General features: G+C 41.0%; 1 protein-coding gene across 2 annotated transcripts in view; it reads right to left on the bottom strand.

Annotated features, from left to right (window-relative positions):
• Positions 1-27764, bottom strand: part of UNC5C (unc-5 netrin receptor C) — a 560809-nt gene that overhangs the window by 25497 nt on the left and 507548 nt on the right. For both annotated transcript variants that reach the window (XM_073589804.1, XM_073589811.1), the window contains 2 exons: positions 12306-12474; positions 4340-4573 (listed from right to left, as the gene is read on the bottom strand). In XM_073589804.1, coding sequence (XP_073445905.1) covers positions 4340-4573; positions 12306-12474 — 403 coding nt within the window. The remainder of the gene's footprint in view (positions 1-4339; positions 4574-12305; positions 12475-27764) is intronic.

Raw genomic sequence — 27764 nt, 5'->3', positions numbered from 1 at the left:
TACTACATACATACTACATGCTACATACATACCACATATATACTACATACATACAATACATTCATACAATACATACATAGACATACAGTACATATAACATAGAGTAACATACTTACCAATACTTGTCACATTGTTCCCCGAAGCCATTGTCTTTTCCGGAATAAATATTAACATAACAAACCACAAAAATACTCACCCACGATCCGAAGCAGTCCACGAGTCTGTCCCACGACGATATTGGGTAGAGAACTGCAGCATCAGATGATGCTGCCGTTCTCTACGGGCTGCAGGAATCCAATGACGGAAGGTAGGTATCCTTCCGCACTGTATTCCTCCGCCACTTAAAAAAAAAAAGTCCCTAGTCTCACTTTATGCCATTGCTGCGTGGGAAATTCTGTCGCGGCTCCTGCGCAGGCGTAATTCTCTGCCCTGTTGAGGGCAGAGTAAAGTACTGCAGTGCACAGGTGCGAGGAAAGGTCAGAGAGACCCGACGCCTGTGCACTGCAGTACTTTACTCTGCCCTCAACAGGGTAAATCAGTATGCTTGCGCAGGAGCCGCGACAGAAGCAAGGAAGAAGACTTCATCACATGAAGATGGGAGGCACCGGACCCGAACCTGTGTAGGGAAGGTGACCTGACGGACGAACTGACTGGTCAGATTTAAAAAGGGAAAACAGCTAGGAAAGTGTAGGTGACGTGCAGTACCTTGAACTGACATTAGAGGGCAGGGAGGAGTGTGAGCATAGGACTTGACATCGGCTTAGGGCTAAGAAACCGCTAGTCATGGGGGGCGGAGTTATAGGGAACCGGGAAAGTTATAAATTTGACAGGAGGGTTCCAGAAAGTTCCAGTCCCCAGGGGGAGCTCAGATGATGAAGAGACTGTGACAGTTGCTGCACTGTGAGGAAAACCCAACCAGGGGGACTGAGGAGAAAGGAAGTCAGGGGGGTGGTCCTGACATAAAGTGCCGCAGTATAGACGAGGCTCCGGGTGTAGGACACCGTATTTGGAACGACGTTTGACCAGTAAAATTACTGTTGGTGCACAGGCCTACGGCGGCCACAGTGATGGAGCTGTCAGAAGCGTCGCAGAGTGTAAAAGGGGAAGGTACGTACATGTACGGTGTCGCAAGGTGTTCTGTAACCAGAGAGCTGTAAAGAGAAGTGCGGTGTGCTGTGAGGCCGTCTGGCGTACGGCGAGAGAGAGAGAATAAACTTGGACCTGTTGCACCCGAAACTTGCCTCCAGCTTGTGTCTGTACGTCACTGCGCGGTATACAGAGGGACCACCCCCCAGCCCAGCCCAGCAACCCGACACCTGCAACACCCATCAGACCAGACTGCCCCTCGAGTGAGTATAATCTAACTTGTTTTTCTTATCTTTCAGGTTACAATGGGGGCTTATCTACTGCATTACAGAATGCTGTAGATAAGCCCCTAATGGCGGTGGCCGCAGCTTATATGTGAAAAATGGGGTGACAGGTTCCCTTTAAACATGGTTGTATAGCTTTTTTTGCTTGTGTTGCAATGAAAATTTGCTTCAACACTGAATACAACTTAGGAGTCGACTAGCCGAGGACAAATACAAGTTTATCAGGAGGCAACTGTATCACATCAGCCCTTCAACATATAAAAACTGATTTTTAGATAATTTAATGATGACCTTACCCAAACAGTGATACAGTAATATTTTAGATTGTAGGAAAATTAATATGTCAGCTGTGATCTGACAGACAATCCAAAATTTATGATAGCCACTCCTTCATTGGGCGTAAAGGCAGCTGTTGATTAGGTCCACCCATAAGGAATTCTCTATGACAAGTCTACATGAATGCTAATGTCACAGAAGACATATTGAAGTCTCCTATAAATGATACGTAATACATGGCTACATATATACACTGTGTGCACAATTATTAGACAAGTGGGTATTATGACTATGTCATCATTTTTATTCATATTTTCCCACTCCAATCTGAATAGACTTGAATGCTTGTTAGATGCAGCAGATCAGGTGATGTGTATTTGCGTAATAACGGAGGGTGCGGCCTAAGGATACAACATCCTTAACTAGGGTGTGCTGAATTATTAAGCAGCTTTTTTTCTCAGGCAAAATACTACAAAAAAGATTTAACTGACTCAAAAATTGTTAAAAGTCTCAAAGAGGGGCTACAGCACTCTTAAAAAATTGTTAAGCTATTGGTATGTGACCACAGAACAATCAAAAGTTTTGTAGAAAATAGTAAACAGGGTCAGAAAAAATGTGTTAAGAAAAAAGACACACTAACTGCCAAAGGTTTGAGAAGAATCAAATGTGACATGACCAGGAACTCATTATCCTCCAGTGCTGTCAAATTCCAGAACTGAAACCTCCCTGGAGTGTCCAGAAGTTCAGGTGTTCAGTGCTCAGAGACGTGGTCAAGGTAAGGAAGGCTGAACCCGACCAACACTGGTTTTATGGACTGATAAGATGAGAGTGACCTTTGATGGATCAGATGGAAGGTCCATGACTGAATTAGGGACAGGCACAGACTTCCATTTCCACTCAGATGCCAGCAAGTTGGGGTGGGGTGTAGGAAAACGTCTGCATCTTTTTGAAGAAAAAGTACTCCACTGGTTGGCTAGCCAGTAATTGCCATAAAGATGAACGAATAATTACATGGCCCCTTACCTTACTTGACCTAAACCCTATTGTGAACTTGTGCACCTTTCCTAAATGGGAGATTTACATTGAAGGAAAAAAGTACACCTCTATGAGCAGTGTCTGTCAGGCTGTGGGTGGTCCTGCTCAAAATGTTGAACAGATTAAGAAACTGACGGATTAGATGGATAGAAGACTTATGACTGTTTCTGAAAAGAAGGGTGGCTGTAATGGTAACTGATATGTTTTTTTTTCTTTTGTTCATTCACTTTGCATTTTAATAATTGATACAAAATATCAGTTATTAACCCTTCTGTTTTAGAATGCATTCTTACTTTGCTGCATTTTTTCCACACGTGTCTAAAAATTGTGGCTCCTGCAGCTTGCATCTGTTCACTTTTGCATCATTCTGTTAGTTTGTGCTGGTCAGTTTTGTTTTTAGGGCAACGTATGTTTGGGGTAGTGATTGCCTCTGTACTTGGTTGAGCACTCTTCCCATCAATCTATGGGTGCTATTGATTAGAGCTGGATCTTACCTGCCCTTTAAATTTGTAGGAGTTGGACAAGGAGCCTGCGCCTTGTCATGGCTGGTGGATATACACATGAGGAGCTGAAAATTCATATGTTACATGTTTGCATATATTTTGGCACACGCATTTTCTTCGCATGTAGAGTCTACAGTCACTGCAGCTTGCACCTAATGAAACGTGACTCTTTCTGTTAGGATGTGCTGGTCAGATTTTTATTTTGCAGAGATAAATAGGTATGGTTTATGGCTAATAGGAAATCTGGACCAGCACCAGAAAAAAAAAAACATTATGGTTGCCAAACCTCCCAGACAACAACCAAACCTTCCAAATATGGATGGTAAATAGAGGCAGCCAACCAAAAATCTGATAGATAGGTAAGTTTAAATGGTCCTTTGTGGCAAAGTTTCAGCACATAGCGTTAACCTTTCTGAAGAAAAAATGCTTGGGAAAGGTTTACACTATGGGCTGAAACGTCATCAGAATGGGCTATTAAAACTAAACTGTTTTTTTTTAAATATTTTTATATCCTCCATTTACTACTGATCGATAGATACGAGATAGGTACAAGATAGATAGATAGATATAATAGATAGATAGATATAATAGATAGATATAATAGATAGATTGATAGATAGATAGCTACGACATAGATCGATATAATAGATAGATAGATATAATAGATAGATAGATAGCTACAACATAGATAGATAGATAGATAGATAGAAAGATTTGAGCTGGATAGATAGAAAGAAAACAAAAAAGGAGGCAGCACACCAGCAAAAGTTGAAGAAAGTGCTAATTTAATAGCCCATAGTGGCAACGTTTGAGAAAGGCTCACAGTTTTTGAGCCGAAATGTCACCACTATGTGCTATTAAATAAGCACTTTTTTTCACCTTTTGCTGGTGTGCTGCCTCCTTTTTTGTTTTCTACATAGAGGATTGATTGGTGCCATGGAGGCACGTCACCCAGACATGCTGTTGCCTGTTGCTGCTTTTTTTCTGTATAGATAGATAGATAAATAGGTCATAGATAAATAGATAGGATAGATAAGATGAATAGATAGATAAATAGATAAGTAGAGATATATATAAGTAGATAGATAGATAGATAGATAGATAATCTACCTATGTAAACTAAACCTATCTATTGAAGATGAAAAAAGAAGGTACCTTTAGTGCATCCTGAGTGTCATCTAAGCAATAAACACGGATATTGTACTCCAGAGACGTGCAGGATGTTGGCCCAAAAATAGCTAATTTCAGTCGTTTGGCTGATGATTTGCTAGTAGATTGTCCCACCATTGCATAGGTGCTTAATGTTTCTGTGAGTATGTGACAGGCTTCAGAGTCCATCTGAATGTAGCAAGGCGTCGTAAAGTTCTCTTCTCCGACAACCACAACATCCTATAATAAAATGTAGGTTGATTATTGATAACTAATAAAACAAGATAGGAGCTCAGATGTAGAGAAAGGAGACTTAAAGCTGTAATAGAAAATACAAATACACAAAATTCCCAAATGTAATAGGGTATGTTGTTATGCACTAGAACTAAATGCATTTGCCTATGAACTCCAATTTAGTGTCCTAGAGACACGCAAACACCTGACATATACGTATATACAGTATGTGAGCCAACATGCCTTGAGTATTGCAGCTCTACACAGATACCTCTAAAAAGAAATCTATTATGAACGTCCCGAAGAAGAAATTCTATATGGTCCTTTTAGAGGTGGCTGCATTATGATGTTACGGCCAGGTAAACATAAAATGGGGAAAAATGTAAACATGATAAAGCTGAAGGGTCTGCATGGGTGGTACATGTTCCTCCCCCGCAGATCCTGCTCTAGTTATAACACAATGCATCAGAAGTGCCTCAAATGTTCCTTTAAATTAAACTCTTCGGTACGACCTTTTAAACTAAATGTGCAATCTATAGTACAGTCCTCTAGAAAAATTAAAATAATTCAAATTTGGGAATCTCTGTGAAAGATTTTAATAAGGGAGAAATATCTCAGTAAATAGCTGATGCTTTTGCATTTATTTCTAAATTTGATGCCTTATAATTTCCGAAAACCATCCAGCTGGTAGTGGTAATATATAGACACCAACAAGGATCTGAATATTCACATTGCATACAATAGAAGCTTTAATGAAAGCAAATCAGAGGAAGTGATTTCGAGATAGTGCTGCTTCCTTTTCCACTGATACATTATATTAATTCATGAAAAACAACACAAGCCTTAATATATTCAGAAGTCAATCAGCGACTGCTCCAAGAGTTTACAGATTAAATTTAGCTCACAAGCAAAACGACATTAGGAAACAAGATAATATCTGCAAGTTGTAGAAGAGACAAATATAATTCAGTTCTAAATCTGAACTCTGAAAATGTTCCCTAAAAATACATTGTATTTTGCATAAATGCACTGAGAAATATGCAAAATCATTTCAATTGTCGAAATAATGAATGCCTACTAGGAAAATGCTGCAGAGTGTCAAACTCTATTAAGTAGCAATTCTCCAATAAAGTGTTACTCATTAAGGGATCGTTCACATGACTGTATTTTTGGTCCAAGTGCTATCCATGAAAAAATGGACAGCACTTGGACCAATGTTATTCAATGGGGCAGTGAAAATTAACATTTCTTTTACTGACCCAATCTGCATGTGAAAAAAAAAATCGCCGCATATACTAGTTTCTTCCTTAAATAGGATGAGGCTCACTCATTCAAGTCTATGGGTGCGTAAAAAAAAATCTGATGTCATGCAGAGCCCCATTATAGCATCTAGCTGCTGATGTTAAAAAAACGGATTGTGTACAAGCTGCAGACATATGATAAGTGAGAAAAAAATAATCCTTTTTTGGATGAAATTCTGAATGAGCTTTTATACACTTGTGTGAACCATCCCTAACTCAGATGTTTCTTTATCATACCTGTTAATCGAAAAGCTGAGTGACAACCTGTATACACACTGGTGCACCAGAAAAAGTTGTCAGTCACTTAACCTCCTGCACGAGTCCGTGTGTGGGGAGTGGGCAGTGCAACTGAATTTAGGTTTGTCACATTACAAACCCTTCTATCAGATTTCCTCCTCTACTAGAGATGTGGCGGTAATCACAATTATGTTTGTTGTGTTCAACTTGTACTTTTTGTGCAATGAGATAAGAGCATAGTGTCATTACAACTCACTCAGAAGTAGTCTACAACAGGCAGGTGAGATATGTGACTTGTAATGCAGCACTGATCTCACTACAGAGCAAATACAAGTTGTTTGAGCAGAGCAGACATACTGTCATGGCTGAAAGTGTTGGCACACTTGAAATTGTTCCAGAAAATGAAGTATTTCTCCCAGAAAATTATTGCATTATACATGGTAAGACCCAGAAGAACCCCACTGCTGACACAGACATTTAGAAAAGCTAGAATGCATTTTGCTAAAATATACATGAGTAAGCCAAAATCTTTCTGGGAAAGCATTTTGTGGACAGATGAAACCAAGATAGAGATTCTTGGCAGAGCACATCATTCTACTCTTTGCCGAAAACAGAATGAGGCCTTCAAAGAAGAGAACACGGTACCTACAATCAAATATCGAAGAGGTACAAAGATGTTTTGGGGTTGTTTTGCTGTCTTTGGCACTGAGTACCTTGACTGTGTGCAAGGCATCATGAAATCTGAAGGTTACCAAAGGAGTTTTGGTTCCAATGTAGTGTCGGAAAGCTGGGTTTGCTTCTTAGGTAATGGCTCTTCCAGCAAGACAATGACCCCAAAACATAGTTCAAGAAGCACTCAGAAAAGGATGGAAAAAAGCACTAAGTTCTAAAATGGTCAGCAAAGAGTCTGGATCTAAATCCGATTGAACACCTGTGGAGAGATCTTAAAATTGCTGTTGGGAGAAGGCATCATTCAAATATGAGAGACCTGGAACAGTTTGCAAAAGAAGAGTGGGACAAAATTCTAATTTAGAGGTGTGAGAAGCATGTAGATGGTTATAGGAAGCGAATGATTGCAGTTATTTATTCCAAAGCGTGTGCAACCAATTATTAAGTTGAGGGTGCCAACAATTTCATCCTTGTGAAATTGCATCCAATTTTTCTGTGTTTTTTTTGTGTTTTTCCAATTCACACAAAGGAAATAAACATGTGTATAACAAAACTTGAGTAATTGAAATAATTTTCTGGAACAAATTCAAGGGTGTAAGTGTGATTACAGACACACTCAGTAATAAGGAGAGATGATAAATGGTTTGTGATGTGACACAGCTAAGCTCAGTTGCACTGCGACCTGCACTGACTCAAGGCGGACGTTAGACCAGGAGATCAGAGCTATAGCATTACACACTGTGAAACCTGCTTTAAACTTTTGGGAGGGCATGTTCTTCTTTCCTTTAAGTGTTGCTGACTGCTTATGATTGTTCAGCATTAGAGATGAGCGACTTTGCCTTTTTTAGGGTCGAGTCGGGTTTCATGAAACCCGACTTTCTCAAAAGTCGAGTCGAACGAAATCGGCCGACTATAGGGAAAAGTCGTGAAACACGAAACCCAATGCAAGTTAATGGGGAGAAAAGTCGGCAGTGAGTGGAGGACTGTAAACACACCTGGCATGAATTTTAACCCCAGAGGCGGCGAAATCTCTCTCTCTTCTCTCTCGCCCTCTCTCTCTCTCCCACTCCCACTCCAGCTATGCTCCCGTTACGGTCCGCTTCTCTCATTGGCTGAAAAAAGTCACGTGCAAGCATTCGGCAAAACCCGACTTTGACGCTTGTGTCGCCGACCGCATGGCCAACTTCACACTGTGGTCGGGTTTCGTTTCATGAAACCCGACTTTGGAAAAAGTCGGCGACTTTTGAATCTGACCAACCTGTTTCGCTCGACTCTATTCAGCATCATACAGGGAGTAGTACATGCCCTCAGTGAAATCTCTGATAACAACCACTGGAATTTTTAAAAGGTAACTCATTAGGTGGCAAATAACTTGATTGTTAATATATCTGTAGTGAAAAGGCGAAATAAAAAAAAAATGTTTCATTCCGCTCTGCAGTAACTATTTCATTGGTTGTCCAGTTCAACATAAAAAAATTTGGTAAAAGGTCATCTGTAACTGTATTAAGACCCTAAACAGTAGATAGACTTTACTTCAGTGATATTGTCTTGTGCTTATTGTTGAATATATTAATTAGCTATGATTCTTCATAGAGACAAGCTAGGGATTAACTGCAAGCTGAATATATGCAAATATCAATGAAAGGAGAAGGGAAAAGTGGTTGCCAGACAATATAATTATCTAACACAAAGCTCCAGCATTGTATAGTGGGAGCCATATGTACAGTACTACCATAAAACTTTCCATTTATTATGATTATTGTCTTGGTTGTTCTCATCTTCATTCTTCAGAAGCGCACTGCTCCACTTCCTCCCAGCTTCCTATTTCTGAGGGAGCGGTGCACTCTTAAATGACTGACAGTTTGGTACAGCAGCAGGGCTGTGCATTACCCCAGGCTGTGCACCCTCCTAAGATACAAGCAGATTGGGTTTTGCCTTTTGCAACATCAGATGAGCACAGGGGACCTCAAACTGTCAGGATCCAGTGCACTCTTTCCCTGCAGTACCAGCCACCACTGCAGATGTAACCTCTGCAATGAGCAGTAAATAATACTATCAACATTACCTTTCTTCTTGAGAAAAGAGGATTTTTAGTAAGAAGTAAATTGCAAAGTTTCTTGGTTTTTTTTCATGCACTTTGCAATTTTATTTATTAAAAAAATTAAGCAATCCCTTTAAGTTATTGCCTTAATCCAGTACACTTTGGTAAATATCAACTTTGCTTTATTAACATAATCAAAATACTAATTTACTGCAATTGCAAACTTTGGCCACAAGGTGTCATCAGTGGCAAGTAAACCAGTCTAACTGAACCAAATAGTAGTTCATATGTGGTAAATCAGCCAGTAGATGCAGGGAAAATAAAGAAAACAGCTAATATTTAGTTTTTTTTCCCCTTGAAGTCCATAGAAAAACATTTAAAAAAAAAAAACATAGCAAAAAAATTTGAGGAATCCCCCGAATAAATATATTCTCAACCTATGTATTAGGCTTTACCTAACATTTATAGCCACCAATATATCAGGGGCCAGAATGGCAATTATTTTGTAAGATAGAGGTTATTCAAGCTCCTTGATTAAAAATCTGAATACAGCATATTCATAAATGTGGCTATAGATTTATGTTATAAAAATAAGAGGGCTTCTGATTTCCCAATTTTAAATTAAGCCAAGTCCCAGCCTGATAGTATAGCCAATATTAGGGCTGCGACACTTAGACAAGCTGTGTTTCTACTGAGCCAGACTTAGATTACCATATGGTTATATAGTGATCTGAGCGCCATCCAGCAGAGTCGCACGGGGCATGTGTAATATGGATCCTAATGAGCTGCTTTACAGGGAATAATCATTCTAAATAGAGAGATAAGAACACAGTGAAGAAAAGAGGAAAAAAACCTGACAATTCATAAAATTAAAAAATAAAACACAATGTACTAATGTATGTATACTAGAGATGAGCAAATCGACTTGTAGGTCCCCGGTCAAGTGATCACGTCAGCAGTCCTTTGCAAACCACCTTCTACCTGCTGGAATCCCGGCTGCCACTTCTGATTTGTAGGTAGGAGGCAGTTCGAAGGGATCCTGTCTGAAGGCCACAGATTACGGATGTGACGGCTGGAACAGGGCCCTACGGATTGATTTGATCTTCTTCGCTTTATACCAATAATAGAGAGGCAGACCGACAGACAGATAGGAAATATACAAACAGGGGAAAGAAAGATGGATAGATAGAGATTTATAGATAGATGGATATATGGATATGTAAATATGTAATGGGATCAATGAGTGAGGAGACACACACAGTAATGCCTGAACATCAACATCTGCTGGCTAAAGATGCTATGAAAGGAGAAAGCAGAGAGAGTTCCTACATTAGTAGGAACTGTAGAGCGAAGTGCACATATTCTGAGGGGAGAGATTGGAGGACACGTTAAGTCAGATGACAACTGTGGTGCTGTCAATAATTATAAAAGTCCCAGGAAGGCTGAGAAGGGAAGGAGTCATCGCCTGGACCTGTAGCAGGACGGTCTTGTGAGTAGCATATTTGTCTTATAGGCACCATTACGAGAGACCAGACTCGAGCGTATATCCGAGAGACTAGACCCGGGTGAAGATCCAAGAGACCTGACCCGAGTGAAGATCCAAGAGACCAGACCCGAGTATAGATCCAAGAGACCAGACCCGCGTGAAGATCGGAGAGACCAGACCTGGGTGAAGATCCAAGAGACCAGATCCGAGTGAAGATCGGAGAGACCAGACCCGGGTGAAGATCCAAGAGACCTGACCAGAGTGAAGATCCAAGAGAACAGACCCGAGTGAAGATCCAAGAGAACAGACCCAAGTAAAGATCCATGAGACCAGACCCTAGTGAAGATCGGAGAGACCAGACCCGAGTAAAGATCTGAGAGACCAGACCCAAGTAAAGATCTGAGAGACCAGACCCAAATGCAAACCCATGAGACCAGACCCAGACATGAGAGGCCCAAGTTGAGTCAGCAGAGCTGGTACCGGGAGAGATGATCAGGTTGCTGGAGATACGAGCCACAACCCTGATGCAAATGTATGGTACACAGGGAGGTGGAAGAATTGGGGCCATGCTTCAGGAAATGGAGACAGTCAAGGTGTTGGGTGTATCAAGTGACCCAACAATGCAAAACTTGTTGCCTAATGACGAGTAATGTAGACTCATGTAGGGGCCTGTACGGCATTTCATATCACTTGGGCAGTGGCGAAGGGGGCATAATTGACAGTGACACACCCTAGGTTAAGGAATTAGGACCGAGAAGTTAAGGCCCTTTTACATTTAGCGATGCACCAGCGATCCGACCAGCAATCCGACCCGGTCAGGATCGCTGGTGCATCTCTAAGTGATCGCTAGTGAGCTTTCACACAGAAAGATCTCACAGCGATGCAGCAGCGACGCAGTGCACGATACTTACCTTTCACACACAGCGATCCTGACGTCCTCCCGTCCGCCTCCACGCATCGCTCGTCTCACACAGCAGGAAGCCCAGCAGGAAGCTGACGACGAGAAATGGAGCCGCCCGATCTTGCGCGATCAGCGATGGACAGCGGGGGAGCCGGTCGGAGGTAAGTATCACACATAGCGATATCGCTAGCGATATCGCTATAACGTCACAAAATCAGTGTATATTGTATAAATATCCTGTTTAGCCATAATAGCATGTTATTAACTTGCCATATTTCAATTTATTGCCACCATTCATTTAATTACATTTGATACTGTGCCTTAGACACCAGGGGCGTCTACAATACCAAGATAGGTTATTATACTTGGGGTTATTTAGTTTGGAAAATGGAAGGCTTAGGGTTGATCTTATTACAATGTATAAATATATGCGGGGACAGTACAAAGACCTTTCTAATGATCTTTTTACTCTTAGACCTGTGACGGGTACAAGGGGGCATCCTCTACTTCTGGAGGAAAGGAGGTTTAAGCATACTCACAGACGCAGATTCTTTACTGTAAGAGCAGTGAGACTATGGAACTCTCTGCCATATGATGTTGTAATGAGTGATTCCCTACTGAAATTTAAGAAGGGTCTGGATGCCTTTCTTGAAAAGTATAATATTACAGGGTATATACACTAGTCTCCTTGATATTGCGTTGATCCAGGGAGCTAGTCTGATTGCCGTATGTGGAGTCGGGAAGGAATTTTTTTCCCCCAATGTGAAGCTTACTGTTTGCCACATGGTTTTTTTTGCCTTCCTCTGGATCAACATGTTAGGGCAAGTTAGGATAGGATATGGGTTGAACTAGATGGACTTAAAGTCTCCCTTCAACCTTAATAATTATGTTACTATGTTACCTATAAAATTGTGTTAATCAAATAAATAATTGTTTGTTAAGTACCACTGTCTCCTCATTATCTGCACCATTGCATCCATGTACCTGTCAACAGATACATAGATAGAATAGATATGTGATAGATATGTGATAGATAGATATGGGATAGATAGATAGATAGATACTGGTTAGATAGATGGAGAGATAAAAATGACATATCTCACCTCCCACTGTCCTTGCACAGACTGTTCTTTAAGTTGTATCTTCCAGTCTTCTTCGTTTGTTTCTGTACAGTGATGCATTGTTATAATGACTGGTCTTGTCATCAAGGCGCCAGGTGGTCCACAGGATACTACCGGGGTCAGGAGCGTTTGACTGTCTTCTATGGGTGGCCTGTAGTAAACAATTCATCAGTTAGAACCCCTGCAGTATAGAGATCTAGTCTGGTATTGAGTGCCAGTTGTGACCCCAAACTACATTTTATTGAGACATGGCACAGTACTATGTCAATTCACCATAAAACAGAATTTTTCTGCAATATTGTTGTTTTGTGAAGAAATGAAGGGTAGGGATGTCAGCAGATGCACAATAGAATTATCCATGGAGTATGGATTCTGGTGTAGATCTGAGGCAACCAAGGATGTTCAAGTCTCCACACCTCTAGTGAATGGGTCCAAGATGATGGCAAGTCTCTGCTACGTGTGTAATTCTCTGCCGGGCACAGTCCATCAGTTACATAAGAAGCCAAGCATCAGTAAGTCAGTAAATCAGATGAAAGCACAAAGCAGCGCATGTCTACCGGCAGCTGCAGCTCATCACTGCGACATTCTTCTGTCTGCGGTGCCATGTCACATATTGAACACTTTTATCTAAAATGTGACTATTGTCTGGAAATTCCTTTGCAGCCAAACACTATTTTGCTTTAAATGGCTTCTAATTTGCAGCCTTTTATTTCTACGTGAGTCATACATTAGGCTTCTTGTTTTCATTTATTTTGTCTAGACCATAATTAATTCTGTGTTTTTCCATAGATAATACGGATTTCTGTCTGACTCCAGTAACTTTAGTGTCACAGGAGCTTTCCTTTTCTATACTGAAGAGAACAAATCTGAAAAAGCATCTAGTGTATCTTGTGTAATCGTCAGCTGTGACTGCCATACCAGACATAACACACACATCAATATCTCCCAGAGGTCATCTAACCAGTGCTAAGGATAAATGATAAAAATGTTTGTAGTCATAGCAAATATGGAAAAGCAAGAGCGTGCAGAGTGCTCTGACAAACCATGACTTACAAAACGTTACAAAAGTATCACAAATAAACCTGAAAGATGATATTAAAAGCAGAACAAATTATTATGACCCGTTGAAGAGGCCCTGTTCCTCACCATTGTTATGTCAGGTTTTTTTCACTTGGTCTAAATGCTGATCTCCTGAAGGTGGCATTTTTTTTTTAATTATGTTTTATTCCTGAGCTTCTTCTTTCCTGAGATATGGCCCCTTCTACACCAAATATATTTCTAGACTTCTTAGCCAAGGGGACATGACCTTCAACTTTTTTTCTTCTTGAAGACCACACCACCTTGGGCTAAAGACTAGATTTACATACAGAGAAGAGGGGGCCATAACTCTGGAATGGAGGGGTGCAAGAACATGAAAACAAAAGTCAGATTCAGGAAATCAACAGTATTTAGACCAGGTTAAAAAATATATATATATTATTGTCAAGTGAAAAGTTCTCTTTAATACACAAGATAAAATGAAGTGGTTGTTCTTGGGCTCTATTGTGTACTATAAAAAATGTCTTCAGTCATCTTATAATCCCCTCATATAAAACAAGTTACAATTTGGGCATTGCCTCTGGCTACTTCTAGGTTTAGATCACTGTGATCCCCAGGACCAGCATGCCACGTAAAGATCTAGGCTTCATACATATTGATGGGAAAACAATGGGAATAGAAATATAAAAAAAGGACTTAGTAATGCGTGTTCCTAATATAAGCACTAGAAATAAGATCATTAAATGGCACTGACTATCTTTAGAGCATACACATATAAAATACTCCTATAGAAATTAAGTGCAAGCGACAGAGAAGCTCTTATAACAAGCAGCTAGAACAATGCAAAAGATCTAGAAGACCCAAATGTCTATGGACCCAAGGCGATATTAAAAGACAAGCACAGCAAAACCTATTAATAGGACCACGCATTAAAGAACACCACCCCTATCTAGAACAGACATAGCTCCTTTCCTGTTATTAGACTACTTTTTGAGAAATCACCATGATGACATCTTTTTTTTTACACTTTTTTGGTTGATCATCTCATGAAAGTTTTTCTCAAATCATATCTATAAGTGTTGGATCTGGAATAGTTCTACCACTATATATCTTTTGTTGAAAAAGACTGTAATTTTAAGAGTTATCCTTAGGACAAGCCGACAATATTAACTTTGAGAAAGGCCAACTCTTGGCACTCATGTGTATCCCCTGTTAGCTGGCAAGCACCGGGTGGCCTTCATTGATTCCAGTTCTTCATACAGCACGATGTCATACATACAGAAGCCACTGTGCTTTTTAGTGCACAGGAGCCCCTTTACAACTTCACATAAATTATTGATGGGGGGCTTTCAAGGATATGCCCCCTAATAATCTAATATTGATAACTATTGCAGGGATCCTAATCTTTGTTATTGTTGTTCTTTCCTTATTTTTTTATATATACTGTTATATCTTCTTAGACTGTTTTGGGCATTCATTGCTATTTATTCTGATTCAATTTAATTCCTAATATTTCCTAAAATAAGGAATAGTCTTCTGTGCTTTATAAAAGAGTACCTAAAGTACACATGATCCTCCAGGATGGCATATTGGAGGTTAATAGTCCAATCAAGTCAACACTGTGTGTGGGTTGGTTTCATACTCTCTACACCTAATGGTACCAAAACTTTCCGTGAGGTTAAAAGAGCACTCTGATGCTCCATGTTAAACGCCGGTGTCATACACTCCCACCGCACTTTGTACTTGGCATAACACAGAATATGAGTTTTATGGAGAAGGTTCCTTATAATTTAACTATTTTGTCCACATACCAATAACATGTGACAAGTAAATTCTATTACATTTTTCTAGTGGAACTAATTCAATAAGATATATTCCAACCTGGACAATCAACGTGGAAAATGTGTTTTCTCCATATGACCCCATGTGTTTGCGTCTTGGGTTTTGTCCCTTCCTACCTTAATCATCTATAGGGATATAAGGGGAGGTTAGTGAAAAATTTACATTTACAGCACATCAGCAGTATATCAATACTAGAAATAAATAAATTATATAGGAGCCTATGTGATCTTGCAGGTAAAATATGAGCCATCTTGCCATATTTAAGAGAAAATGCTTTCTGCAGAGTAAGCCCCGGAGTTGTATCTTCCTTAAAGTAAATCCAATATGCTATATGTATTTCATTGACCAAATGTGTGTACACATAATTTACATTAAAGGCGAACCATAATAAACTGAGGCGCTTTGTTCTTTTTGACATAGTCAATATATAATAGGACAGGACTTGAGATATATCCCTGTGACAACTGACAGATTGCAAAGGTTATATCTATAGAATGGATACTATTGAATGTATGTCTATTTTCTGCTATTTGGAACAATATGTGCAAAGGCTAATTGTTGAGGGACAGAACATGAAGTGGCTTTAGTTTTGTGTTCCATCTGATGTCCTGTAGTAAATGCAGAATGCCCTTTTGTCCTCTTACTTTTAGGTGTATTTTATGATGTTTTTAGCTCAAGTGGCTTTCTCTCTGTTTGTTATAACGCAAACAGTCTTTTTTAAAGACCATTATGATCCCAACGCCACTTCTACACTGGAGACAGTCACTTGAGAAATCATCTTGGCAAGCGTATAGCAGAGTGAAGATCACCAGGGATCACATTCAGTGGTAGCCACACATTACAACAAGAACATGAAATTATACTGTGGCATGAGCCTATAGCAGAATGTCAGAAATGTATTGCTGTGAAGAGGAAAGCCTTCTTTTCCAAAAGTAGGAATACAAAACAAAAAAGTATAAAATCATGGTCAAATGGAAAACTGAATGGAACTGTGCCACTTGAAGTATCATTTCTGGCAATTTAGAAGCCTTTATTGTCAAGGAAAAGTCACACAACCCTTCATTTTGTAGGTCTTACATGCATACTGAAACATTGGAAATAGAAATGAGTGGATCAATGAAATTCAAATCTGCTTGTTTTCACAGATTTTACTGGGAAATTTGATTTGCATGGAAATTTTTTTTAAAATTTTAATGTGTTAGGCACCAGGATTCTCCCGCTGCAAGGGATGGATCCCAAGCCTTGTCTGGTGCTGTGGTCTCCCATTCAAGCTCAGCCGCTGGGAAGACTACTCTGCACAGACTTCCGACCCAGTGCCTTGCCCAGGCTCGTGCTGCATGTGTAGCTGCTGCTGGCTCTCCAGCTAAGCCAATGGTGACTACTGGTATACACGTGCAGCGTTGTACACTCGATCCTTAGTCCAGATTTCATCCTTCTGAGCATGCCCATGATGTAGCACCTTCTCATTGGTGCTCGGACATCAGCTGCTTGGGTGATGTGGCAGCTTCAGATTGGTCCACAGGCAATGTCCTCTCTGTCTGGACATGAACCTATTGTATAAAAGGTTCTCAGAGGCGCACACGGGTGTGCTAGTATCATTTGCGTAGTGCGTGCATGTGTAGACCCTGCAACTCTGTCGGCTTGCATGAACGCCTTGTTTTCCTTAGAGAGGCAAGTTTTTCTTGACCTAGCGTTTGTCTTGACCATGTGTGTGGATAGCACAGGCTGTTTACAGGGCACAATCAATCCAAGTGCTTAAACCCTATTGTTTTTCTGGGTATTGCACACACCTCGTTTTGTACCGCTTGGCGGTTAGCTGAGCTTGGTACTTATATTTTTGCTCCACTCTGTGGTTAACTAAGTTAGTTATTATATTTTCTTTGCCACTCGGCAGTTAGCTGAGCTGGTATCCCTTTTCCTGTGCGTACCACTCTGAGATGTTATCGGAGACTGGTATCTTGCGTTCAGTTCACACTGTGTGGCGTTAACACAGCTTGATTCTTGGTGAACGCTCGCCGTACGGCTCCGCCATTGTTCGTTAGCATCAGTATATCATCTCTGCACGGTGGACCCCGGGTTGCGATCGCACTCTATTATAATTTATATTTAGCGCAATCCGCCAACCCTAACATAATGTCCTTTATTATACAAGGAGATTCACTTTCTTTTTTACCTGGAAAAATTGCTGTAACTTCTAAGGCTGGTTTCACATTCGCGCTTTTTAAGCGCACGCACGGCCGGGGGTAGCTCCGCCCCCGATCCGGCTCTCTGCCCGGGGTGCCCGCCCCTTCCTTGTAGCGCCGCCTCCTAGCGCACAGCGGCGCCTGCGATCGGCGCACCCTATCTTTAGCATAGGGTGCGCAGATCGTGCGCAGGCCGTGCGCTAGTTGCGCTTTGACCTGCGCTGCGCACTTTTGACGGTGCGCCGTGCGCGCCAAAATCCGAAAAGTTTGATTTTGGCGCGCACGGCGCACCGTCAAAAGTGCGCAGCGCAGGTCAAAGCGCAACTAGCGCACGGCCTGCGCACGATCTGCGCACCCTATGCTAAAGATAGGGTGCGCCGATCGCAGGCGCCGCTGTGCGCTAGGAGGCGGCGCTACAAGGAAGGGGCGGGCACGCCGGGCAGAGAGCCGGCTCGGGGGCGGAGCTACCCCCGGCCGTGCGTGCGCTTAAAAAGCGCGAATGTGAAACCAGCCTAAAAGAGACGATCTATTGTACTGAAATTTTGTCTGTACATACGGCTCATATCCAAGCATGCCTGCGTGAGCCGTTCCATATTGTTGAATGTATTCCACTGGACGTCTGGGGTGATAGCCTGAGTTTTTCACTGTATATTCTCTTGGAGAGCCTGTAATGTTCATGACTTGTTACTGTCCACTTGCCCTTTAAACGGCCCAAATGGCTAAAATACAGAAATAACTAATTCTTATCTCTGGATCGGGCTCTTCCAATTTCTGAATGACCTTTCTTGACTGTATGCTGACATGTGGAACATAACATGATTGTCTCCTGGCAAAGCCTGTGCAACTTGAATTGTTTCCTCAGATATTTTCGGATGTTCTCCATAATGCCTATCCAGTAATATTCCTGTATGTTCCAGCTTATTCACTAATGACAGAATACATGGTTTGGATGACTTCCAAACTTCTTTAGAAACTCACTTTGACACCTCTTTAAGGACTCAGTTTTCCAATAAGTTTTCACAATTAAAACAAACTCCTCCAAACTGTATCTGTACATTGTTCACAAAAGAAGGAATTCGGCAGGAGTGAAATGCAAGCACCACACATAAGCTGCCAACATTTGATTGACCCCCTGTGCTGGAGATGCTATGTGATGGATGCGTAGAGAACTGGCCATAGAGGTAAGCAGTGAGTTGAATATGTTTTTCTTTCTTTTTAACCTTTTGTCAACTCTCTACTGTCCAGCAAGAGCAGCGCAAGTGCAAGTCGCAAGCAGCTGGCCGCCATTTTGCTGAATTTACATATCATTAGTTAAAAAATATATATTTTCTCAAGAGTGGAGATTTTTATAAAGTATGAGTATAATTCAATTCTACTCAAATAAATTTGCCCATCTCTAATTGGGAAACATTTACCAATCTATATTCCTAATGTCAGCTTTGACAATCTAAACCACGAGTCATATTATCATCAACATCTGCCTGATATTTACTCGTTGCTCATATGGGATCAACCCTAAACAATCCAGAATCCAGATTATATAGTTGATTAAAACTTTCTGTTTATGTTGGCAATTTAAAAACCAGGTAAACACATGTCCAAAAAAAGCATGTAACAACACTGGGGGACAGTTATTAAGCCTAAAGTACTTTATGGTGATGTTACTGAAAACTCGCTGATGCATGCCTTTTATTAAATTACATTGCGTATGCCGAAAATACAAATCTACCCCAGCCATAGGTTGCCACATACTGCAGTATAGCTTGTGCCATTTTCTGATCCAAACTATAATGTTGTTGGGCCATACACTCCCTGCCCCATCCGCTCAGGTTTGCCTACTTTTTAAAAGTGCTGAGAGTGGTGGAGAATGTTTAAAAGTCAAAAATTCTGGGATAGAAATGCTGTGTGCCATAAATTGTAGCTTTTTTTTACACCACTTTCTGGTGTAATCGCACCAGAAATATCTTTAGACATTGCATAATCATACTGTATAAGGCATGTTCATGTAAAAAGGTGGTGGTATTAAGGTAACTGATCCTTGTTCTTGGCATCCTCTATGATAAGCTAATTGTGGAGTGCAGTAGTATTGCTTGTATTCCATATCATAGTTGGCGAAGGACCCTGAGGAAATGTTGCAGAGTTCATCTAATCATTTCAATGTATTTGAATGAAAGGTACCAAAGATTACAAAAGCAGGTATTAATGTTGTGTGCCTACACATTTTATATAGTGGGGCTGCTCATTTACTTTGTATAGGGACTGCATCGTTATGCCAATTGCATTGTGCCAAAAATATTTGTGGTGAGATTAAAGCTCATTTTAAGATTGTTACATCGGTAATAATAATAACAATAATAATAAGAGCAAATATTTATAAATAAAACCATTGCATCAATAGGTATACAATGAGTAAACTGTATTCAAGTAAGAGTAGTGTATCGTATAAAATGACTGTATGGTATATTGCTGATACAACAGTATTGTGCAGTAATTAGCTAACAGGGCCATATAGACCATACCAACAAACGTCAGTGCTATATAGTGCCCAAACAGCTGTCAGTACCATGCAAAGTGCCAATATAATTGTGTACTGTCAAAATAACAGTGCTCATACCCTTCAATGGAAGGCCCAGGATATTTGCTTCCTTTTAGCCCTTTCTATAATATGATTCTAGCAGTTGGATGAACAATTGACCTTGCATTGGAATGAGTCGAGTGACTGAGTATTTCAGATGCACAAATCCTCCCATACAGTTGTGGCCAAAAGTATTGACACCCCTGCAATTCTGTCAGATAATACTCAGTTTCTTCCTGAAAATGATTGCAAACACAAATTCTTTGCTATTATTATCTTCATTTAATTTGTCTTAAATGAAAAAACACAAAAGAGAATGAAGCAAAAAGTAAAACATTGATCATTTCACACAAAACTCCAAAAATGGGCCAGACAAAAGTATTGGCACCCTCAGCCTAATACTTGGTTGCACAACCTTTAGCCAAACAAACTGCGACCAACCGTTTCCGGTAACCATCAATGAGTTTCTTTCAATGCTCTGCTGGAATTTTAGACCATTCTTCTTTGGCAAACTGCTCCAGGTCCCTGATATTAGAAGGGTGCCTTCTCCAAACTGCAATTTTTAGATCTCTCCACAGGTTTTCTATGGGATTCAGGTCTGGACTCATTGCTGGCCACCTTAGAAGTCTCCAGTGCTTTCTCTCAAACCATTTTCTAGTGCTTTTTGAAGTGTGTTTTGGGTCATTGTCCTGCTAGAAGACCCATGACCTCTGAGGGAGACCCAGCTTTCTCACACTGGGCCCTACATTATGCTGCAAAATTTGTTGGTAGTCTTCAGACTTCATAATGCCATGCACACGGTCAAGCAGTCCAGTGCCAGAGGCAGCAAAGCAACCCCAAAACATCAGGGAACCTTCGCCATGTTTGACTGTAGGGACCGTGTTCTTTTCTTTGAATGCCTCTTTTTTTCTCCTGTAAACTCTATGTTGATGCCTTTGCCCAAAAAGCTCTACTTTTGCCTCATCTGACCAGAGAACATTCTTCCAAAACATTTTAGGCTTTTTCAGGTAAGTTTTGGCAAACTCCAGCCTGGCTTTTTTTATGTCTCGGGGTAAGAAGTGGGGTCTTCCTGGGTCTCCTACCATACAGTCCCTTTTCATTCAGACGCCGATGGATAGTACGGGTTGACACTGTTGTACCCTCGGACTGCAGGGCAGCTTGAACTTGTTTGGATGTTAGTCGAGGTTCTTTATCCAACATCCGCACAATCTTGCGTTGAAATCTCTTGTCAATTTTTCTTTTCCGTCCACATCTAGGGAGGTTAGCCACAGTGCCATGGGCTTTAAACTTCTTGATGACACTGTGCACGGTAGACACAGGAACATTCAGGTCTTTGGAGATGGACTTGTAGCCTTGAGATTGCTCATGCTTCCTCACAATTTGGTTTCTGAAGTCCTCAGACAGTTCTTTGGTCTTCTTTCTTTTCTCCATGCTCAATGTGGTACACACAAGGACACAGAACAGAGGTTGAGTCAACTTTAATCCATGTCAAATGGTTGCAAGTGTGATTTAGCTATTACCAACACCTGTTAGGTGCCACAGGTAAGTTACAGGTGCTGTTAATTACACAAATTAGAGAAGCATCACATGATTTTTCAAACAGTGCCAATACTTTTGTCCACCCTATTTTTATGTTGGTGTGGAATTATATCCAATTTGGCTTTAGGACAATTCTTTTTGTGTTTTTTCATTTAAGACAAATTAAATGAAGATAATAATACCAAAGAATTTGTGTTTGCAATCATTTTCAGGAAGAAACTGAGTATTATCTGACAGAATTGCAGGGGTGTCAATACTTTTGGCCACAACTGTATGTGGTTCAATGGCTTAAAGGGGTTGTCAACTACTAGAACAACCCCTTCTCACTCTGAATGTTTGCCCCCATTAAAATAAAAACATCTGTACTCAATGCTCATACCAGTACCGTTCTAGAAGTGTCTGCACTCGCAATCCTAGTTTTCAAGTGAGGTTGTTACACTGCGTGATCCCTGAGCTCATTTAGCACTGGTACTACTGTCCTTGCCTTCAGACATATAACTAATAAAGGGAAGTGAGTGATGCTAGCACTAAGTGGGCACAGGACTCATGTGACAAAACATCCTCACATGAGCCCTTGGAACACAAGTGCTGGAGCCGTTTGAACAGTGCTGGCATGGGATATAAGTATAGGGATTTCAATATTAACGTGTGAAAATATTCAGAGTGAGAAGGGGTTGTCCTAGTGGTTGACAACCCCTTTGAACTAACTAAAAGGGTAACTAATTGTGGGTGCTGACTTAGCTCAAAATGTACTAATATGACACAAAAAGAGGTGCCTAAAGTGGCCATTACCAAGTAAGGCCTCCTGCACAAGTCCTTTTCTTGAGTCCATATGCAATCCATTTTTTAAGGACTGCAAATACACACAAGCACAATCATTGTATTCAATAGTGGTGTGCACATCTCAGGCTTTTCACACGGACTGTGTCCATGTGAAAGACCTGCAGGCATGTCAGGTTTTTTATCCGAGTCAAGGACAAAATTCATGCCACACACGTGCACACTGATGATACACGGATGACATCTGGTGGGTAAATTACTTACAAAGTCAACAATTATTTTATGTTTCTTGATTGGGGGATATTTTCTATATTTTTTATGTGCACATTATCATAGTATGCATGATTACTACAAACTTATTGCATGATATGTTTGTTACTCAGCACGTGCAAAATTTACACTATACTATTATGTCTACTGTGAGGTCCCTTCATTACTCACCCACTATTGTATGCATTTGTGTCTGTATTTTGGACTTTCTTATAATCTTCTATTATCTAACATAGTATAGAAATTTTTAAAATCTATAAATGACTGTTTCATTCCATGCATTCTTTGTTGCTTTTTGGATTTATAAAGGACAAATGGATGGTATTTTATTATATTTTCTCTTTTACAGGGGACATGGGCATTGATGGATCATCTTCTTGTCGGACAGGTGAGTATAACTTTGCTTTGTTATTTTTTATTTTTTTAAATAAATGCGTAAAATTGGTTGAGCTTATTTCAAATAAAGGTCTTTATTCAGGGTGTGTTTTTTTAACAATTTGACTATGGGGTTAGTAATGGGTGCGTCTTGTAGATGTCTCTCCATTACTAACTCATGGGCTAGATGTCAACTGCCAATACAAAGCTGACATTAACCCCAATACTATTACCCCACTTGCCACCTCACCAAGGCTAGTAGGAAGAGCGAGGCTAGTGCCAGATTTGGCACATCTTATATTAGCGCCACTTCTGGGGTGGCTGAGGGTTGATATTGGTAACTTGGGAGGGGGGCCAATATCTCTGACCCCTTCCCATGCTATTAATATCAACCCACAGCTGTCTGTTTAGCCTTTGCTGGTTTTAATTTATTGGAGGACTCTACATAATTTTTTACTGGGGTCACCTTGTAAAATAACCAGTAAAGTCTAAGCAAACAGCTGTGAGCTGTTATCAATAGACTGGGAACCTTTTGGGATATTGTCCCATTTCTCAGATTATTAACATCAGTCCCCAACCATTGGCTTTCCCTTTGCTGGTTATGAAAATTACAGTTCCCTGAAAAATGCCCACAGGAAACTTGCCCACAGGAAAACTTGCCCACAGGAAAAATGCCCACACAGAAAATTGCCCACACGGAAAATAGCCCACATGGAAAATTGCCCACATGGAGAATTGCCCACATGGAAAATTGCCCACACGGAAAATTGCCCACATAGAAAAATTCCCACATGGAAAATTGCCCACACAGAAAATTGCCCTCGTGGAAAATTGCAGACACAGAAAATTGCCAATTTCAGCATCACAAAGTTTCAGATCTATGAAATTTGAGGTGCAAGGTGAGGATGTTCACATGATATGTGATTAACTTGTGATTTACAGTTGATCTAGTGCAAAACTGCAAAAATGAAGATCTGTGTTTGTAGCAGTCTGTAATTATCAGCAATAGATAGATATAGTCTGCTCTCATCTCTCAATGATTCTGCCTTACTCCTCCCACCAGCCCAAAACAGCAGCACATGCAGAACCAGCAGCGATGTGATCCAGAGGAGCTATCACTGCTATCAGTACTCAAAAAAGTATCACTGTATTATCTGTGGAGTTACATGGGACTGCAGGTCACATCTAATACATTATCATCTCAGTGGGAGCCCACCAAAAGCAGGGAGCTGCTGGCAGAGATAGTTGTTCCTGGAAGCCCAGAAGGCACAGCAGAAAGGTGAAATTCTGCCACTTGTACCACCTTGTGTACTTGCTGAGAATGTATGTTTTTGCAGTAGTGTAACTGGAGTCCGATGGGCCCCAGTGCCAAATTTGGACCTGCCCCCCCTGTAGTGTTCTAAATTCTATAAATACTTATGAATTGCCCCTTTCATTATGTAGTAAAATGTCCCCCACCCTGGTATATATGCCCATCATCCTGGTGAATATGTCCGCATCCTGGTATACAGTATATGTCCCAATGATGGTATATGTGGTCCCCATCCTGGTATGTATGGTCCAAATGGTCTCCATCCTTGTATATATGCCCACTTCCTGGTATATATGTCCCCATCCTGGTTTACATTGTCCCCAATCCTAGTGTATGAGTCCCCGCTCTGCCCCTAATGCATAATTAAAAACAAAAACATTCTACTCACCTTTCCTCTGCTCCCAAGTCGCCCAGTGTCTTTTGTATCCATCGCACAGCCCAGCAGCTAACATCGGAATGTGCGCCATTGTCATGCACCGCTCCCTGTGGCTGCACCTCCAACGTCAGCTCACAGCCACTGCATGTGTTGCAGTGCAGCATGTATCGCAGTGCAGGGACCTGACGGGTCTCTGCAACACCATGCATGTCATCTGGATCTGCGTCTTCAGTGAGGACGGAGATCCAGCAGAAGCAGGCACCTGTACCCCCAATGCCTTCTCGTGGCCTTTAAAACAGTCGTTGTACCTCTGTGTTTTTTTCTGTTGGTGAACCAATAGTCTTACCAATGTGTGTTCCCCTCACCCTGTGTTGTCTGAGTGGTGTTCTACCCGTGGGGATCGAGTGTGGGTGTTCAGTGGGATGAGCCCTGTTTTTTTGGGCTCTCGAAAGACAGCCAGGTCAGCAGATAAGAACCCCCACTGACCGGTGTGCATTCATAAGTGATGTCACTGACCAGCAGAGGAGCCGGAAGTGCCAGAGCAGCGCCGCTCTCCTATTTCTTTCAGTGGCAGTGAGTCTGGCACCTGCACTTCCTTCCCTGTCCACTTATGACTACCAAGAGTAAGAGTGAACAGATCCTACGTAGTTATGTATCATACACATATAATGCAGGTGAAGGCATACATAGGATGAAAGAAAATGCAGAATTGATTTGATTAAGGGTCTCTAGGCCCATACACACCACACTGAGAATGGAATTATTTTTAGCACAGTGGACTGAATCTGTACTCTGGGACTAGGTATGAGTGAACCGAATCTGTAGATCCCGGAGCAGTCAGCTGGGCCCAGAGACCTGTGGTGAAATTCATTATGCATTTTCTTTGCTGCCTGTGTATTGTATTTCAATGGAGCCCATGGAAGTCAACTGGGTTTCCTTGTTGACATTATTTCACATGTTCCTTCCAGCGCTTCCTCACCCCCATTGTTTCAAATTGGCAATCCTGTCATTCCTTTTGGTACAACTCCAGTGAACAATGGCTTTCCTGCTGTGCCAGCCAATTGTGTTTTGGTTAGTTAAAGCATGTACTTTAATAGCTCTATCCCCATATTTTTTAATTTCTTTTCAATAAAAGTTTATTTTGAGTTCATCTAAAGTATTCTAGCCAGAGGAACAACAAAGTTATGATTTACTTGGGGTTTGAATATCTTGCATTTCATACTATCAATGCAGTGGTGACTTGGAAATGCCGACTGCATCGCTCTTCAGAGTGCCACTCAATTCTCAAAACAAAACATGACAATGTAGTTCAAGAACCAACAGAACATTATCATGACTCCTGCCCTCAAAAAGCAGAAGCTAATGTGCTTCTGTGCTGCAGAGCATCTCACCTAGAATTCTATATTACTCTCCTGCCCTGCAGAGCATCTTACCTATACCTGTATACTATCTCCCTGTCCTGCAGAGCATTTAACCTATAGATCTATGCTACGCTCTGTCCTGCAGAGCATCTCACCTATAACTCGCTACCGTTTTCCTGTGGGTATTCATGTCTGTGGGGAATTTTCTGTGGGCATTTTTCACATATCATGTGAACATCCTCACCTTGCACCTCAAATATCATAGATCTGAAACTTTGTGATGATGCAATTGGCAATTTTCTGTGTGGGCAATTTTCCGTGTGGGCAATTTTCCGTGTGGGCAATTTTCCATGTGGGCAATCTTCTGTGTCGGCAGTTTTCCATGTGGGCAATTTTCCATGTGGGCAACTTTCCATGTGAGCAATTTTCCGTGTGGGCAATTTTCCATGTGGGCAATTTTCTTTGTGGGCATTTTTCATGTGGGCATTTTTCTGGTCACTGAAAATTACACGGGAGCCCAAGCTATTTTTTTAAGTTAATTCTTAATTTTACACAGGAAGTACATAGATGGTGTTGAATACAACTCCTATCATTGTCACCTAGGCATGCTGATCACAGGGAGACCAGGCATCAATGATGAGAGCTGTCTTCAGCACCCAGTGCCTGGAACAGCTAATTGTACTGATTTTCCCAGGTGCTGGTACGTGTCACACGGGCACACAGATGACACACGGATGCCACATGGATGTGACACATGGACAGCAAACAGATACATGGATGTCACACGGATGTCACATACGTACATACGGATGGCACACAGACACGGACCACAAGTCTTACCAATACTGTTTTTTCCAGGATAAGAATCACCAAGACATGTGACGGAGGCCTAAAGGAGAGTGGCCTGATGCAAAGCAGACATGTACTTATATTAATGTGAAGCTTCATTCTATAGATTAGGGAATTACATTACCAGTGATTCTTAAATGTAACTATATTTTGAAAATCACACAAGACTCCATTAATAACCATGGTGGCCTGCTGAGATGTCGGTAGCATGTAAATATCTCAATTATATTGCCTTTGAAATAATGAACTGCTTTGGTGTACAAAAGACTCCTACGAGAAGCAGTTAATGATGTAGGTCAAAAGGACATTAGCTGGGGAAGTTTAGAGTCGCACATTTCACTATTGGATAGGCTCCCAATGCAGTATATGCTTCGATGAGATGTAAGAAGATTAGACTGTGTCTATAAACCAATTCATTGTGAAGAATGCATCTGTACTACACAGTCACATGAAAATAATAAGTTTTGGCAGGACTGCCACTTGAATAATAATTTGCCGCATTGATCTAGTTGAATAAAAATAGCCAAGCATATAATTCTGTTACTGAACATGAAGAAGCCGATAGAGTACAGTTTATTCAGTGGAGACATAAGGAAAGAGTTCATCTGGCTAATGTAGTTACTGAGACATCTATTAAAGGAACAGAAGTACAGAAGTCATAAAAAAATTACAGACATAGGGTACTTTATTTATCTTGGAGCAATATAATGATTGTGTTTAAAAAGGTTGGCCAATTTATCTTCATTTTAACAAATACTGTATGCTGAGGATAAGATTTTGTGGCATTTGCGAAAATATGCAGTAGGTATTACAGATTCTCTTCTTGCATTTGTATGTACAGCTTTCCACAGACTGCACTGCCCACATAATGGCTGCTGGTGGAGGAGCATGCCATCAGACCTATCCATCAGCCTCCTCCAATTGGAAAACACTGCACAAAA

The sequence above is a fragment of the Dendrobates tinctorius genome, unplaced genomic scaffold, assembly GCF_039654945.1.
Source record: "Dendrobates tinctorius isolate UK_male_01 unplaced genomic scaffold, ASM3965494v1 ptg000011l, whole genome shotgun sequence".
Taxonomy (NCBI): domain Eukaryota; kingdom Metazoa; phylum Chordata; class Amphibia; order Anura; family Dendrobatidae; genus Dendrobates; species Dendrobates tinctorius.
This window is presented reverse-complemented; position numbering and strand designations above follow the sequence as displayed.